We start from the raw sequence: 12,428 nt of genomic DNA on the forward strand, positions 1-12,428 counted from the left end.
AAAGGAACACATTATAGCTGCAAACATTGTGTCACCGTAAACCTTCAGCCAAAGGCAAAATTAGCAAGAAACCTGTAGAATGTGTGAGGCCTGCATATAGTGCAAGAGTCAATGCCAGCCTTATCTGTCCGAGGCATGCTATGCGGGAGTTCAGCAGTCTTTCCTGTGCAAGGCAAATGTTCACGGCTTGCGACGAGACTCTCTTTGGGGCCTTCCCCGCACTCGTTTGGGCCGAGTCTCGGGGGTCAGAGATGGCCTTGGGCAGGAGAGTTGGACACGTGGGAGTCGGAGCGTTGTGTTCTTCTCGGGGGTGTCTCTCGTTGTTGTTGTTGTTGTTGTTGTTGGCCGGTTCCAGCGTCGGAGGTCGCACAACAGCCCACCCCTTCAGCGTCGGGAGCCGCGGTTGTGCCTGCTCCGTCCCCACCATCGGTGTCAGCGTTCTGGGGTCATCTGTGGCAGCATCCCCTAGCAGTGGTTGGCGTGGATCCATGTCGTCCCCTCGGCGCTTCCCTCCAGCGAGGTTCTCCGTGGTCACTTTGTGCCCATGGGCCTTGGCCATGGGCCTCCATTCATTCTGTGAGGCAGATCTTGTGACAAAACAATTTACTTTCTGACAGCATTAAAATATCTTCTTATTCAACCAACACCCAATATCCCCCCTTTTGACACGTATTATGTGTCAGAGCGTTTGTCTGCAGCCGGTCTCCACCTGCTATAGAACAAAAAGTTGTTAGTTTCAGGTTTGTTAGTGGTTAGTGGTTATTATATACGAGGCTCAGCCTGTTGGAAGAATTTTGTCATCATGTTCATATTACAGGTCGCATCTACGCCTGTAATCAGTACCAGAGATGCATGACAAAACAAACAGACACGCGCACGCACACAGCAACCGACAAAGACACAAAACACAACACAGAAGTCGCTTGCGCAGATAGTCGTCAGGTCAAGTAAAAAAAATCAAGTTTTGTGTGATGAGGCCTTCATCATGTGTTTTTTTTTTTTCAACCCACGGAATCTGTTGGAAAATTTCTATTTCCTTTGGGCTGGATTTTCACATTGTTTGCACAGAATTTGGTGAGCGCTCTTATTTTGAAAGCCTGATTGTCTTTCTTGTAGGGATGCATCCATGTACTTCATCATGGGGGACTTAAAAATAAAGAGAAAAAATCAGAGAAAAAACCCCAAAGTACACAAAAAGGTAAACTCAAAAGCATCAGAAGTTAGCTGATATCTTGAACAACAAAAAGAAGGAAGACGAAGACCTGAGTTACCGACGTGACATAAGTTTTGCACAAAGAAAATGTGAAACCACATTATACAATACGTTGTTTTGTTTTGAAGATGATTAGTCCCATTTTGATTTCACCTGGTTCACGTGACAAATATTTGTAGTAATGCAACCTGTGTTTTTTGCATTATGTAGAAAGAACATTTTAGGTCTTTGTCTAATTCAGTCTAGAAGATCAGCTCTTGGCTGCCAATAAAAGTTTTAATCCTTTAATCATTCTGAGTTGAGGCGATCCTCAGCATACATTTTGGCATCTGTCCATCAGATTATGAAAAAGATGTCTGTTTGGATAAAATTTCATCCCTTCCCATCTTTTTGGTGAAGGTTGCTCTCCAATTTTTTCTTATCTATCTATTTTTTCCCTAATGCAAACCTGGTGAATAGACAAAATGGGGCATAGCTGACATCAAATCACATTATGTAAAACCGCCTGTACCTCTTAATTTACCCCAAACAGTGGAAGTGTCTTTCTATTTCGATCAACCCAAAGACGCAGCAAAATAAAACAAAACAAAAGACTGCGTTTTACTGCGATGCAGCATCTCGCTCTACTCACACCATGTGGTTCCTTTCTAAGTCGTCTCATCCTTTCTGGTCTTCTCCACCTCCAACTGCCCAGTGATGTAATGTCCGTATAAAAGCCCACTTCGAGTTGGCTTCACTGCCAGCGTCCTCCACTGAGGATAATAATGCATCTTTGTCCATCTCTCGCTTTGCCTGTTCTTCGGCCACAGTCCTTTACCCAGCTCTCCTGGCTGTGTCCAGTGTCCATGCAGTGTTACACTTTGGTCTTCCAAAGTGTTCCAGACTCTTCTGCTGAAGAGCTGGTTGATGCAGTGTGGACGAGCCACGTGTCCCGAGTGCTGTGGCTGGAGTTGTTGTAGCAGGCAGACACTTACGAGTTTGTCTTTGTCTTCAGGGCTATTTGAGTGGAGTTTCAGGCACAGTTCAGGCGTGGAGAAGACCGTCCAGTTTGAGCTAGCTCCAGAAGAAAGAAACATCTGTGAAAGACAAAAAGCAAAATCTGCCAGTATGCTGCTCTTTTACACATTGCGTTCAAAATAGTAAAGTATTAAATTTGTTATGGAACATTATCTGTCCATATTAAAGTTCTGCAGTCATTGCTCTCTTAACTTTCCCATTTTATTTCATTTATTTTGTATGGTTTTTTGTTTGTTTGTTTTATTTACTACTTACTTATAGGTGGGCAATAACAGTTCCACATTACAGTTAACATTGTTTTCGTCTAACAAAATGTTCACATTACCTCATAATTATCCAAAAAATAAAAACATTTCTAATCACAAAGGAATCCAACTAAAAGAAAGAGGCTTAAATATTTCACTGTGGGACCTATACCTTTGTGTCTAATAACATCATGGTCAAACGTTCTGGACGTGAAATCTCTTTTCTTTTTGCACATTTTTTGTTTTTTTGTTTTTAGTATCTCTACATTGACTTTTCCCCATTTTCTTGCTCAAAGACTCAGGGGTTTCTAGCCCGCTTAGTTTCTTTTTACCTGCTCTTCCCCGCTTTCGGGCGTTCGGATCCCCCCCTGTTATAACCGTAACAGGCGCGCGTTTTTGGATCGAACGGGCCGGCTGAGACGCAAAGAGTTCAGGCTGCTTTTCAAAGCAATCACTAACGCGCAGCCGCCAGATAAGTCTTACACACTCTACGCAAATAAACAAAGTACTGAAAAACATTTCTAACCACAAATGTTCTAGACGTGCAATCTCTTTCTGCACGCTTTTTATTTTTATTTTTTTTTATTTATTTTTTTGTTACTGGTTTTGCCTTTGTTCAGCTGTTTTTCAAGCCAAACCAACCCGTTTTTCTAATGCCATTATAATGGGACTTCTGAAATCCCCCATTGTCTCTCACAGACAAATCGCGCTAACCTCACGTAGCCGCTGCCTTCTGTCTCGCGTTCTATGGATCGGACCGGCCGGCTACACAAATGGCAATGAACAGAAATACCTTAAAATACGAAAATAAATCAAGAAAACGTGTACACTCAAGCGCTGCCCTGGGCTTACACATTTGAAAAGACAACAAAACTCACCACAAGCAGGTTCTTTTAAGGTCCTGTGTTAGCCAAAAACTTGTCCTGCGGGAGACGAACGCGTGCCCTCCTTCGTCTCAAAAGCTGGCTGAGGTACTGAGGCTGGTCTTCCCAGGTCGGCCAAAACGCACCGTCGTCTCCACGCCGAAAACAAATTATAGCTAAAGACTTGCCAACAACGCCAAAATTGTTGTGGATTTTCTTGCTTAATAAAGCTTAAAGAGAAGTTTGTCTAGTCAACATGTGAAGTTTATTACACAAATGCATTTGCGGAGAGGGTTACACAGACCGCGGAGATCATTGTAAGCTCTACTCTGCTCAGCCCTGGCACTACCTTTATAGGTGAGTGCCACAGACAGAGCAGCAGGACAGGGGTCATACACAACAAAGGGAAGCCCAGAAACACAGAGAAATGGTAATACAGTTGGAGATGTTAATGCAGCCACCAAAAGGCACTTTGCATGGTAATGAAATCATGGTGGCGTTTGGAGGCAGAAGGAGATCTTTTGCTGTTGGGGAGATGGGCCATTTGGGACCTTTGTCTAAAGGTGCGAGGGCCTCGTCTGGGGTCCAGGAAAGGCCGGTCTCTCTACCTGGTTTAGTCAAAGGCCCAGCAGGGGACCCAAGAAGACAGGACGCCAGTGTGGTCACCAATTTAACTAACTAAATACTAAAATGCCATAACACACCTCCCAATTCCAAATCAAGGTGAAACTTTTCTCCCTGCAGTTTCCCAATATTACCTTCATGACCCTTTGGGCCAGATCTTGTGGCGGCGCACGGGGCGGCGCAGGCTCTTGGCGAATTATTTTCCGAGTGGCGGCGCTATATGTGCCATTCGCCTCCGCCACCTGCAGGGGGCGTCACAAGAGGAGGTGACTGCACTGATGGAAACACGGCTGACATTCACTTCCTCGTTTACATTGCGCTGTCTTGCGTTCTTTCTTAAGCCTTAGGCTCTCACAGGTCCAACTAAAAACTTTATTTACCCCATCGTGAGCTAAACCATGTTCACGTCTCGAGAGAAAAAGAGCTACAGCGTCCGCTGTGGCGCGGATTGGCCGCGCTCGGCGTGAACGCGAAGCAAAACAAAAGCACATGTTCACCCCCCACTCCCACACAACCACTCTCCTGGACGCGGAGTCGATCTGGTTGGAGGAAAATGTGTGTCTCCACCCATGTAAATGCGCTAAGTCTGGAGTGGCAAGATCACAAAGTGCGCTCCTACTGAGCGCAAAATGTCACGCTATCGACGCCGTTTTGATGCACAAGATCGGGCCCTTTATGTGGCAAAAGAAACCAGACAACGTCACCCAGACCAGCTGGGGAAAGGAAAGGTACTTGAAGCTCACAGGTTTGTACAAGAGGCAGAGATATTCCAATATGAAATATATGACATTTATTTGGTTTCAAAGAATATATTAATTTGCAGTTTATCATTTCATTGTGACAAAACGTGGCAATTTCATTTCTACAAACAGTCAGGTTCAACCCGTTGCAGCTGAGTTTTGAGTTCTCTTAAAAACATTGAGCATGGAGGTCTTAAACTGGTCCAGTTCGATGATGGAGCCTGAAAGTCAGAAGTTAGAGTGAGTTCACTACAGGGTTTTTGTTACTAATTTAACACAGCGCTTCACAGACACAAGGCCGGCCCACAACAAGCCAGTCATCCACCATTAGCCAGCCTGTGGCTGCGTCCAAAACCATCAGATTGTAGCCTCTAAGCACTAACACTAGCAACTAACTCCTTAACCTTTCATGGGGTCGACTGTTAGATCTGTGCAGTTAGTGAACTAGAGCTTCAGCAGCATTTTGAACAATCTGTCCATCCTTAAACAGGGGAAAGGGAAGTGACATCACCAACAGCTGTTTTTCTTCTTCTTTAAAGTTATTGGTGGAGTGGCTTGTGGGATGGCACATAGCTCCTAATCACCGGTTAGTTAGCATCAGAGGTCCCTATGCTAAAGTGGCCATGATAGTTAGCATCAGAGGTCCCTATGCTAAAGTGACTATGATAGTTAGCATCAGAGGTCCCTATGCTAAAGTGACTATGATAGTTAGCATCAGAGGTCCCTATGCTAAAGTGACTATGATAGTTAGCATCAGAGGTCCCTATGCTAAAGTGACTGATAGTTAGCATCAGAGGTCCCTATGCTAAAGTGGCCATGATAGTTAGCATCAAGGCTCCTTTTCCTAACTACTTCCTAACTGACTTACCAATTCAGAAGCAACTTGCCATGGCGGACGCTGACGCACATCCGGTTTGGCGTAAGAGCTCTTACCAATCTGATGGTTTGGGAAGGAGCCTGTAGCTGCAGTGGAGGACCCCGGATGTGACCTGACGTCCAGCAGTGACCAGCTACAGCCAAGGAAGACCAGCCTGACCGGGCGCACACGCCTTTTTACAGCTCTACAAAGAAAGTTACATTAGCATCCATATATTTCAGTCAAAATGAAAACAATATACCTGGCCCAGTTGAAGACAACCTGGGGCCACGCCCACGCAAACAGGAAGCAGAAGTGTGGGAAGGAGGGGCACTTTCATACCACGTGGTGCTGCCTCCTGCTGGCCACTGGTGCATATGACTTCACTTCACCACATTGACGTCATTATACATGTTTCCCACTGCGGGTTTAACCTGCTCCGAACAGAGGCAAACATGGAAGTTTGCAAAGTCCCCACGTGGGTTTCTGTTTGAAATGATTTGGGGAGACGCTGTGGCTTGTGGGGTATGCAGATTGTGTCCCCTATACGCTGCGATAACGATAATGAGGCCGTCCATTGTTCTCCCTGATTGTTTCCCCCCGTGTGTTTTTTTTTGGGAAAAACGCGCGTCCCGTTTGTTTGTTTGTTTGCGGCTGAATGTGAGTGCGCGCGGGGCGGGGAGCGTGCGTGTGCGCGTGATGGGGAGAGTGCACGTGGGGGGGCGCGGAGGCCGCCGCGTCCCGGAGACGAGCAGAAATCAATTACTATTATTCTCTGTTGACAATGTAATTAAAGTCAAGGCGCCGCTAATGCACTGCTCCACTGTTATCTGCACCGCGAGATTTACTACAGAGAGGGAGGGGGGAGAGGGGGAGGGGGCATAGGGAGGAGGGGGAGAGGAGGGGGGGGGGGTCTAGGGAGGAGGGGGAGAGGAAGTGTGCAATAGTCGGGGAATATTCAAAGTCGAACAATTTCCATGGAACACAAACTGAAGAATATAATAATATGTATATTTTGATGGTCGGTCTGGAGCCTCTGCCCCCCCCCCCCCCCCCCGGCCCCCCTGCGCTGGGACTGGGATCCTCAGAGGGACAGGCGGGTCGATGCGGAGCCGTCACTTGTGTCCGGGGCCTGAAAAACATCATTATCCTGCAACAATGGCCGCCGCGTCTGCCTCTGGACACTCTGGACACTCTGGACACTCTGGACACTCCGGACACTCCGGACACTCCGGACACTCCGGACACTCCGGAGGCGCTGTGCAGACATGCTGTCAATGCCATTGACTCACAATGAGGAGGTTTGGCCCTGCCGTGTCGCCGTACAGAAGGGAATTCAGCCACATTTTTATCACAGTGACGTTTGTAACTTTTGGACTTTCTACTGTGACGTACTTAAAGTGCACGTGACACATTAGACATTATTTGTGCCAAAAGATAAGACTTTGCTGAGAATGTTTTCTGAAGTTTAGCATTTTTGTGATGTTTGTAGTTTCACTTCCTTATTGGACACTGACAGGAAGTGATGTAGATAAAGGCAAACCATTGCCGATGGTTTCCATGCCGACCATGTTCTATCAATGGAAATGAGTCACAATGAACTTTACTTCATCTGTCACTTCAGCAGCTCCAAAAACATCTAATAATAATGTTTTTCTGCCAAATGTTTCTTCATTAAATTTGCAGCTTCACTGAAATAAAATGACAATTATCACTGACAACAGATTTGATTTTATTTATCTAAATATTATTTTCAAAAGCATTAAAACCTGCCATATGAACTTTAAAGAAGCAGACACAGTCTCTACATGTACACACACACACACACACACACACACACACACACACACACACGCACGCACACGCATACACACACACACACACACACACAGCAGTTCATTAAACAAAGCACAAAAAGCTAGTCCCCTCCTGGAGCCGCCACCTTAACGTGGTGGAGGGGTTTGAGCCCCTCTGTTGTCGGGGGCTTCATGCCCCTGGTAGGGTCTCCCATGGCAAACAGGTCCCAGGTGACGGGTCAGACAAAGAGCGGTTCAGAAGCCCCTCATGAGAGACCAACAGGCCCGGGTTGGAACCAAGAGGCCGTCCTTCTGTGGACCCACCACCTGCAGGAGGAGCCATAAGGGGCTGGTGCAATGTGATTTAAGCAGCTCCAACAGCTGCCCCCACGACCCGGCACCGGACAAGTGGAAGAAGATGAATGGATGGACAAAAAGCTAGTAGTAGTTGTTGTAGTAGTTGAGGTAGTAGTAATAGTAGTTGTCATAGTACTAGTCGCCGTGTCCATGCGCATTGCAGTGCCCCAGTCCTGTCCTGTGATTGGCTGAGGGCCGTGATCATGTGACCTCCCTGCTTCCTGTGGATGTGTTCGCTCTGACGCAGAACGAGACACGGAGCGAGCGACTATTTTTAGATCTACACGATTCTGTAGATCTACAGGAGCCTCCAGTGGGGCCTGTGGGAGGAGCTACAGGAGGAGGAGCTACAGGGGGAGGAGCTACAAGAGGAGGAGCTACAGTGGGAGGAGCTACAGGGGGAGGCGGGGTTCACAGATTGATCCGGGGGAAATTTCCACTGCAAGTGCTGTCTCTTGTTCGGGCCGAGGTCTGAAGGAAGTTCAATGCAAAGTAATGAACTTGTCGATTGTGACTCTCCCACACGCACGACTCTCACCTAAACATAAAATATGCACAATAGGGTCCTCCCCAGGCCAGGACGCCCCTGATAAAGACAGTTGATTGAGCAGAAGTCGTTCATTATCATCATTGAGGCGTCCTGACTCTGAGGCTCACACTGAAGTGAGACAGAACTTTCTAATGCAAGAGAAATGTCTTCATCACCAGTGATATTATTGTAAAAGACTGGATCGGTACTTTGTTCTTTCAGTATGTATTTGATTCGTTGATCGCCAAAACATTCCGAACAAACCTGGAGCACCTTTCAATACTGGCACCATTCAGGGTCACAGAAAAATCATAATAAGAATAAAACTAGAGCCTGTAAGTTCATGAAACTGATACAAATGCTCAGAATCAGATGCGCCGCGTTTTCCCCACAAATTCTGTGACATTAAAGAAAAAAAAAAGCCTCCAGCGTGGTTTAAATTTAGCCTCTCGCCTTTATTTATGCCTGACCTCTTAAGCCCCGCCTTAAACAAACACATTTTCTTCAGTTTTTTGTCTTACCCTAAATAGTTTTGAAAAAAAAAAGCAAAAAAAAGACGTAAATGAGGATTTAAATGCAGCAAAAAAAAGCGTCAAAGGGGGTTATACAGGCGACAAAAAAGTGATGAAAATGAACAAAAAATGCAACAAAAACACAACAAAACAGGCGACAAAAAAAAGTGATGAAAATGCGAGAAAAATACGCTAAAAAAAAGACGACAATGCGGCAAAAACGCGAGGAAAACTCTTGGTCTTAGCTTTCAATGAAGCGTTACACTGTTCGGCTGTCGTGAGAAAATGTGCTTAGTTAAGGCGAAGGTCAAAGGTTAAAAGAGGTTCAAGCTTTAATGCCCGCTCTGTCGCACAATAAACCGTTCGTTACGTTGTGTGGAATTATTCAAGTTGAAATGAAAAGGCCCGTCTCCGGTGATATGTGCCCGTTCATGGTCCGAGGGCCGCACTTTGGACACCCTGTCCGTGAGAGCTGCTCCGATGGTCCCCTGGGGCTGGGTGCCGCAGGTGGCTCAGGGGTTGGTCGTCACCCGAGTCTAAATGGTGGAAGAAAATTTGTTTCATATGAATTGAATCATTAGCGTCTGTTGAGCACATGATCTACTGCACTGGGTGATTTTAAACTCCCACCTGGACCGATCACATTCTCTCCAGTTTGGCATCACGTAAATCTAAAATCTAAATCTAATCTAAAAGCTTCCTGGAAAAAAACCCGACTAAAACTGGATGAAAACGAGGATAAAAACGCAACAAAAGAGTGATGAAAAAAGTATTGAAAAGTGACAACAGCTCAAGGAAACAGATCTGTTTGGATCTTTACACTGGGCCTGTCGGCTGTGAGATTGTAGATGTAGATTTGGAGGTAAAACAAATTAAATAAATACTTGATTGAGAAACCCATCAGGTGTTTATGGGTGTGTATTTAAAACCCCTTTTCATAAGACGAGACACTGAAGGTGAATAGGGAAAAAATATATATTTACAGACATCAATTTGAAACTGTTGCTGTCGATCACTGGCATAAATGTGAGAAAAAAATTCATGGCAAGTTTTCTGTCATTTTATCTTTTCATATTCGAACAAGGTGTTTTATGCCTAAAAATGCCCCAAATTTCCCATCTTTTCGGCGACGAAATCTGAATAATGGATAGAGCTACATTCAAATTTATTGTTTCATTTTATTGATAAATGAGTTCTCAAGACTTTTTCAGAGGGGATTTTGGATTTCTTGTTTAGTTTTAAAATAAGCTGCTTTTTAGTGGAAAAATTTGTAAAAATGTAATTTTCACCTTATTTTTTGACATTCAAAACTCAATAAATGGGGCTTAGGGATTAGATAATAAAAAATCCCTCTGAAAAAATCTTCCAAATATTGTTCAGTCCAAGGCTGGAAAATGTGAAGTCTTTAGGTCCGACTGACGTGGACATAGTGTCGCCACAATGACAGAAAAATGTGTTTTGAGAAAAAGGCCCCTGAAATTGCATTCTCCCATACAAGTCTATGGGGGAACATTGAATCAGCGCAATATTTAAACATGTCATTGTGAAGATTAGGCATGTTTTCTGTTTCCGGGTGAAAGCTTGTATGTTCAGAGACCAATTTGGCCCAAAACCTGAAAACTGAAAAAATTGAGTTTTGCCTGTAGTGTCTCCCCTTAAAAAAACAAAAATGTTGCCACGCCAAAAACACCATCAGTTACAAGGACGACCAACCCCACTCACTGACCCCGCTCATGTGTTGTCATAGTGGAGCTTCTTCTTTATCAATTAATAACACAGTACGAAATATAAAAGGAAGAGAGGCCGACTCGAGCCAGTGGTTGAAGCTTCTTGTAATGTAGGTTTTGTTGTGTGGAGGAGCTGTGTGACACCCAGCCCCGGTCCGCCCACCTTTACTCCCAAAGTGACTACAGAAGCTCCATGTTTCTGTTTCTTCAGCCGGTCACGTAAGGAGTCCCACTTCAGTTACAGACTCACGATCATTACTGTACCTCCGCGCGCGCGTCCGCCCGGCGCGCGCCTTCACCTCGCTGACGCACGTGCACGGGCGCCCCTCCCCTCGCTCCTCAGTCCTCTCTTTAAAAAAAAAAAAAGAAATCAACTCAAGGCCAATGATTTATCAAACTCCTATTATCAAGAAAATGTCACGCGAAGGGCACCTTGCGGCTCGCGCGCTCCTCACACGCACACGCGCGCGCGCACCTCTCGGACTCTGACGCACGGCCCACGCACGGCCCGGTCCTCGCGCGCGGGGCTGAAGTAGAAAAAGCTTTGGCTCTTTCCTGCGCAGCCACAGACGGAGACTTTTCCGCGAGACTCCCATGGATTGTTGCCCGCCCGAGAGTCCGCCACGGCCCGCAGCGATGGTGAGTCCACACCGCTGTCTCTCCCCCCTCTCTCTCTCTCTGTCTGAGTCTCACGCTTTCACGTGTTTGTAGCGTGTTACAATCGCGCGCCTTTCGCTGTCCGCGGTGCTGAAACATGTCCGAGTGAAAAAAAAAAAAAAAAACGGAGCGTGAACGGAGCTCCCGCAGCGCTTGGGCCGTTCCTTTTCGGATTTTCGTTCATGAAATCGCGCTCTGGGTCGGTGTCGGGGCTAGTTCCGTGTCTGCGCGCTGTGTCTCTGAGCCAAAAAAGAAAACAACAAAAAACAACAACAAAAAAACGCTCACAAAAGTGGATTCCGTTCACCTTTTGGAGCCTGTTTCCCCGTGTCGGTATGAAATGAAGTTTTCTTTCTTTTTGCTCCGAACGTGATGGAAACAATCTGCAAATATTACGGTGAAAGTCGGAAAGTGTAAAGTTTTCACGCGTGAGTTCGAAGCGGAACGAGCTGACTGTTTTAACTGTCACTTAAAGTTGCTCACGGGGGGAAGGAAAGAGTTGGGACTCGGAGTTCGGGCTGGTTCTTTGGAATTGAACCGTGTCGCTGTCCGTGGTGCTGATCAAAACGAAGCTGCGGCCCAACAAAAGTCCTATTAAGTCGATTTGTGTCCACTTTTGTGAAAATGTTGACGCTGCCGCTGTCCGTGGTGCTGAAATATCCCCAGCGCGTCTCTGCGCACGGACCAGGCGCTTTTTCTGCCTGTATTTCTCCACATTAAACCAAACTGGGGATTGAACAATGATATGTGAGCGTTAGGCTGTGATCCAAGATAATTAAAATACTGAAATAATTCATAAAAAAGTTATTTTATGCAACGTAACACATGGGAACCGTAATAAATGTCGCTTCTCTCCAAACGCAGGCCATTATTCGTCTTAAAAACATTATAAACTCCATTCACCAGTGACTACAGCGTTTCCTCGCGCGCGCTGAGCAGCTACAATGAGCTGCACGTGCTGTGGGTCCGCGCGCGTCACTGCGACAATCTGCCGCATCAGCGTTTTTGCTCCGCGCGCGGTAGGGGTTTTCCTTTCAAAGAAAGAAGAAAACTTTAAGACAGAACTGGTTTTTTTATTTGAGCGGGTTTGACTCCGAGCCCAGTCCCCCGTCAGTCCCCGACAGTCCTCGGGTGACAGACCGAGACGTGTACGGGAGCCCGGTTGTTCAGTCCGGTCACGTCCCGCACTGTATCGGTCTGTGTGGAACGTGACGCTCCGCAGTTTCAGGAAAAATAATGAATACAAACATTACGCACGGAAACAAAAGGCACGCGTGGTTATTGTTTACTCC

At 46.0% G+C, this 12,428-nt stretch overlaps 2 protein-coding genes across 2 annotated transcripts in view; one reads left to right on the forward strand and one right to left on the reverse strand.

The window, feature by feature from the left end:
- Positions 1 to 12,428, reverse strand: part of tmem208 (transmembrane protein 208) — a 381,758-nt gene that overhangs the window by 208,815 nt on the left and 160,515 nt on the right. The window lies entirely within an intron of this gene.
- The window catches only part of slc6a5 (solute carrier family 6 member 5), a 39,551-nt gene continuing 38,070 nt past the window's right edge, over positions 10,948 to 12,428 (forward strand). The window contains exon 1 of the mRNA XM_079555108.1: positions 10,948 to 11,118. Coding sequence (XP_079411234.1) covers positions 11,074 to 11,118 — 45 coding nt within the window. The 5' untranslated portion in view covers positions 10,948 to 11,073. The remainder of the gene's footprint in view (positions 11,119 to 12,428) is intronic.

The sequence above is a fragment of the Gobius niger genome, assembly GCF_951799975.1.
Source record: "Gobius niger genome assembly, chromosome: 4".
In the NCBI taxonomy this organism is placed as follows: domain Eukaryota; kingdom Metazoa; phylum Chordata; class Actinopteri; order Gobiiformes; family Gobiidae; genus Gobius; species Gobius niger.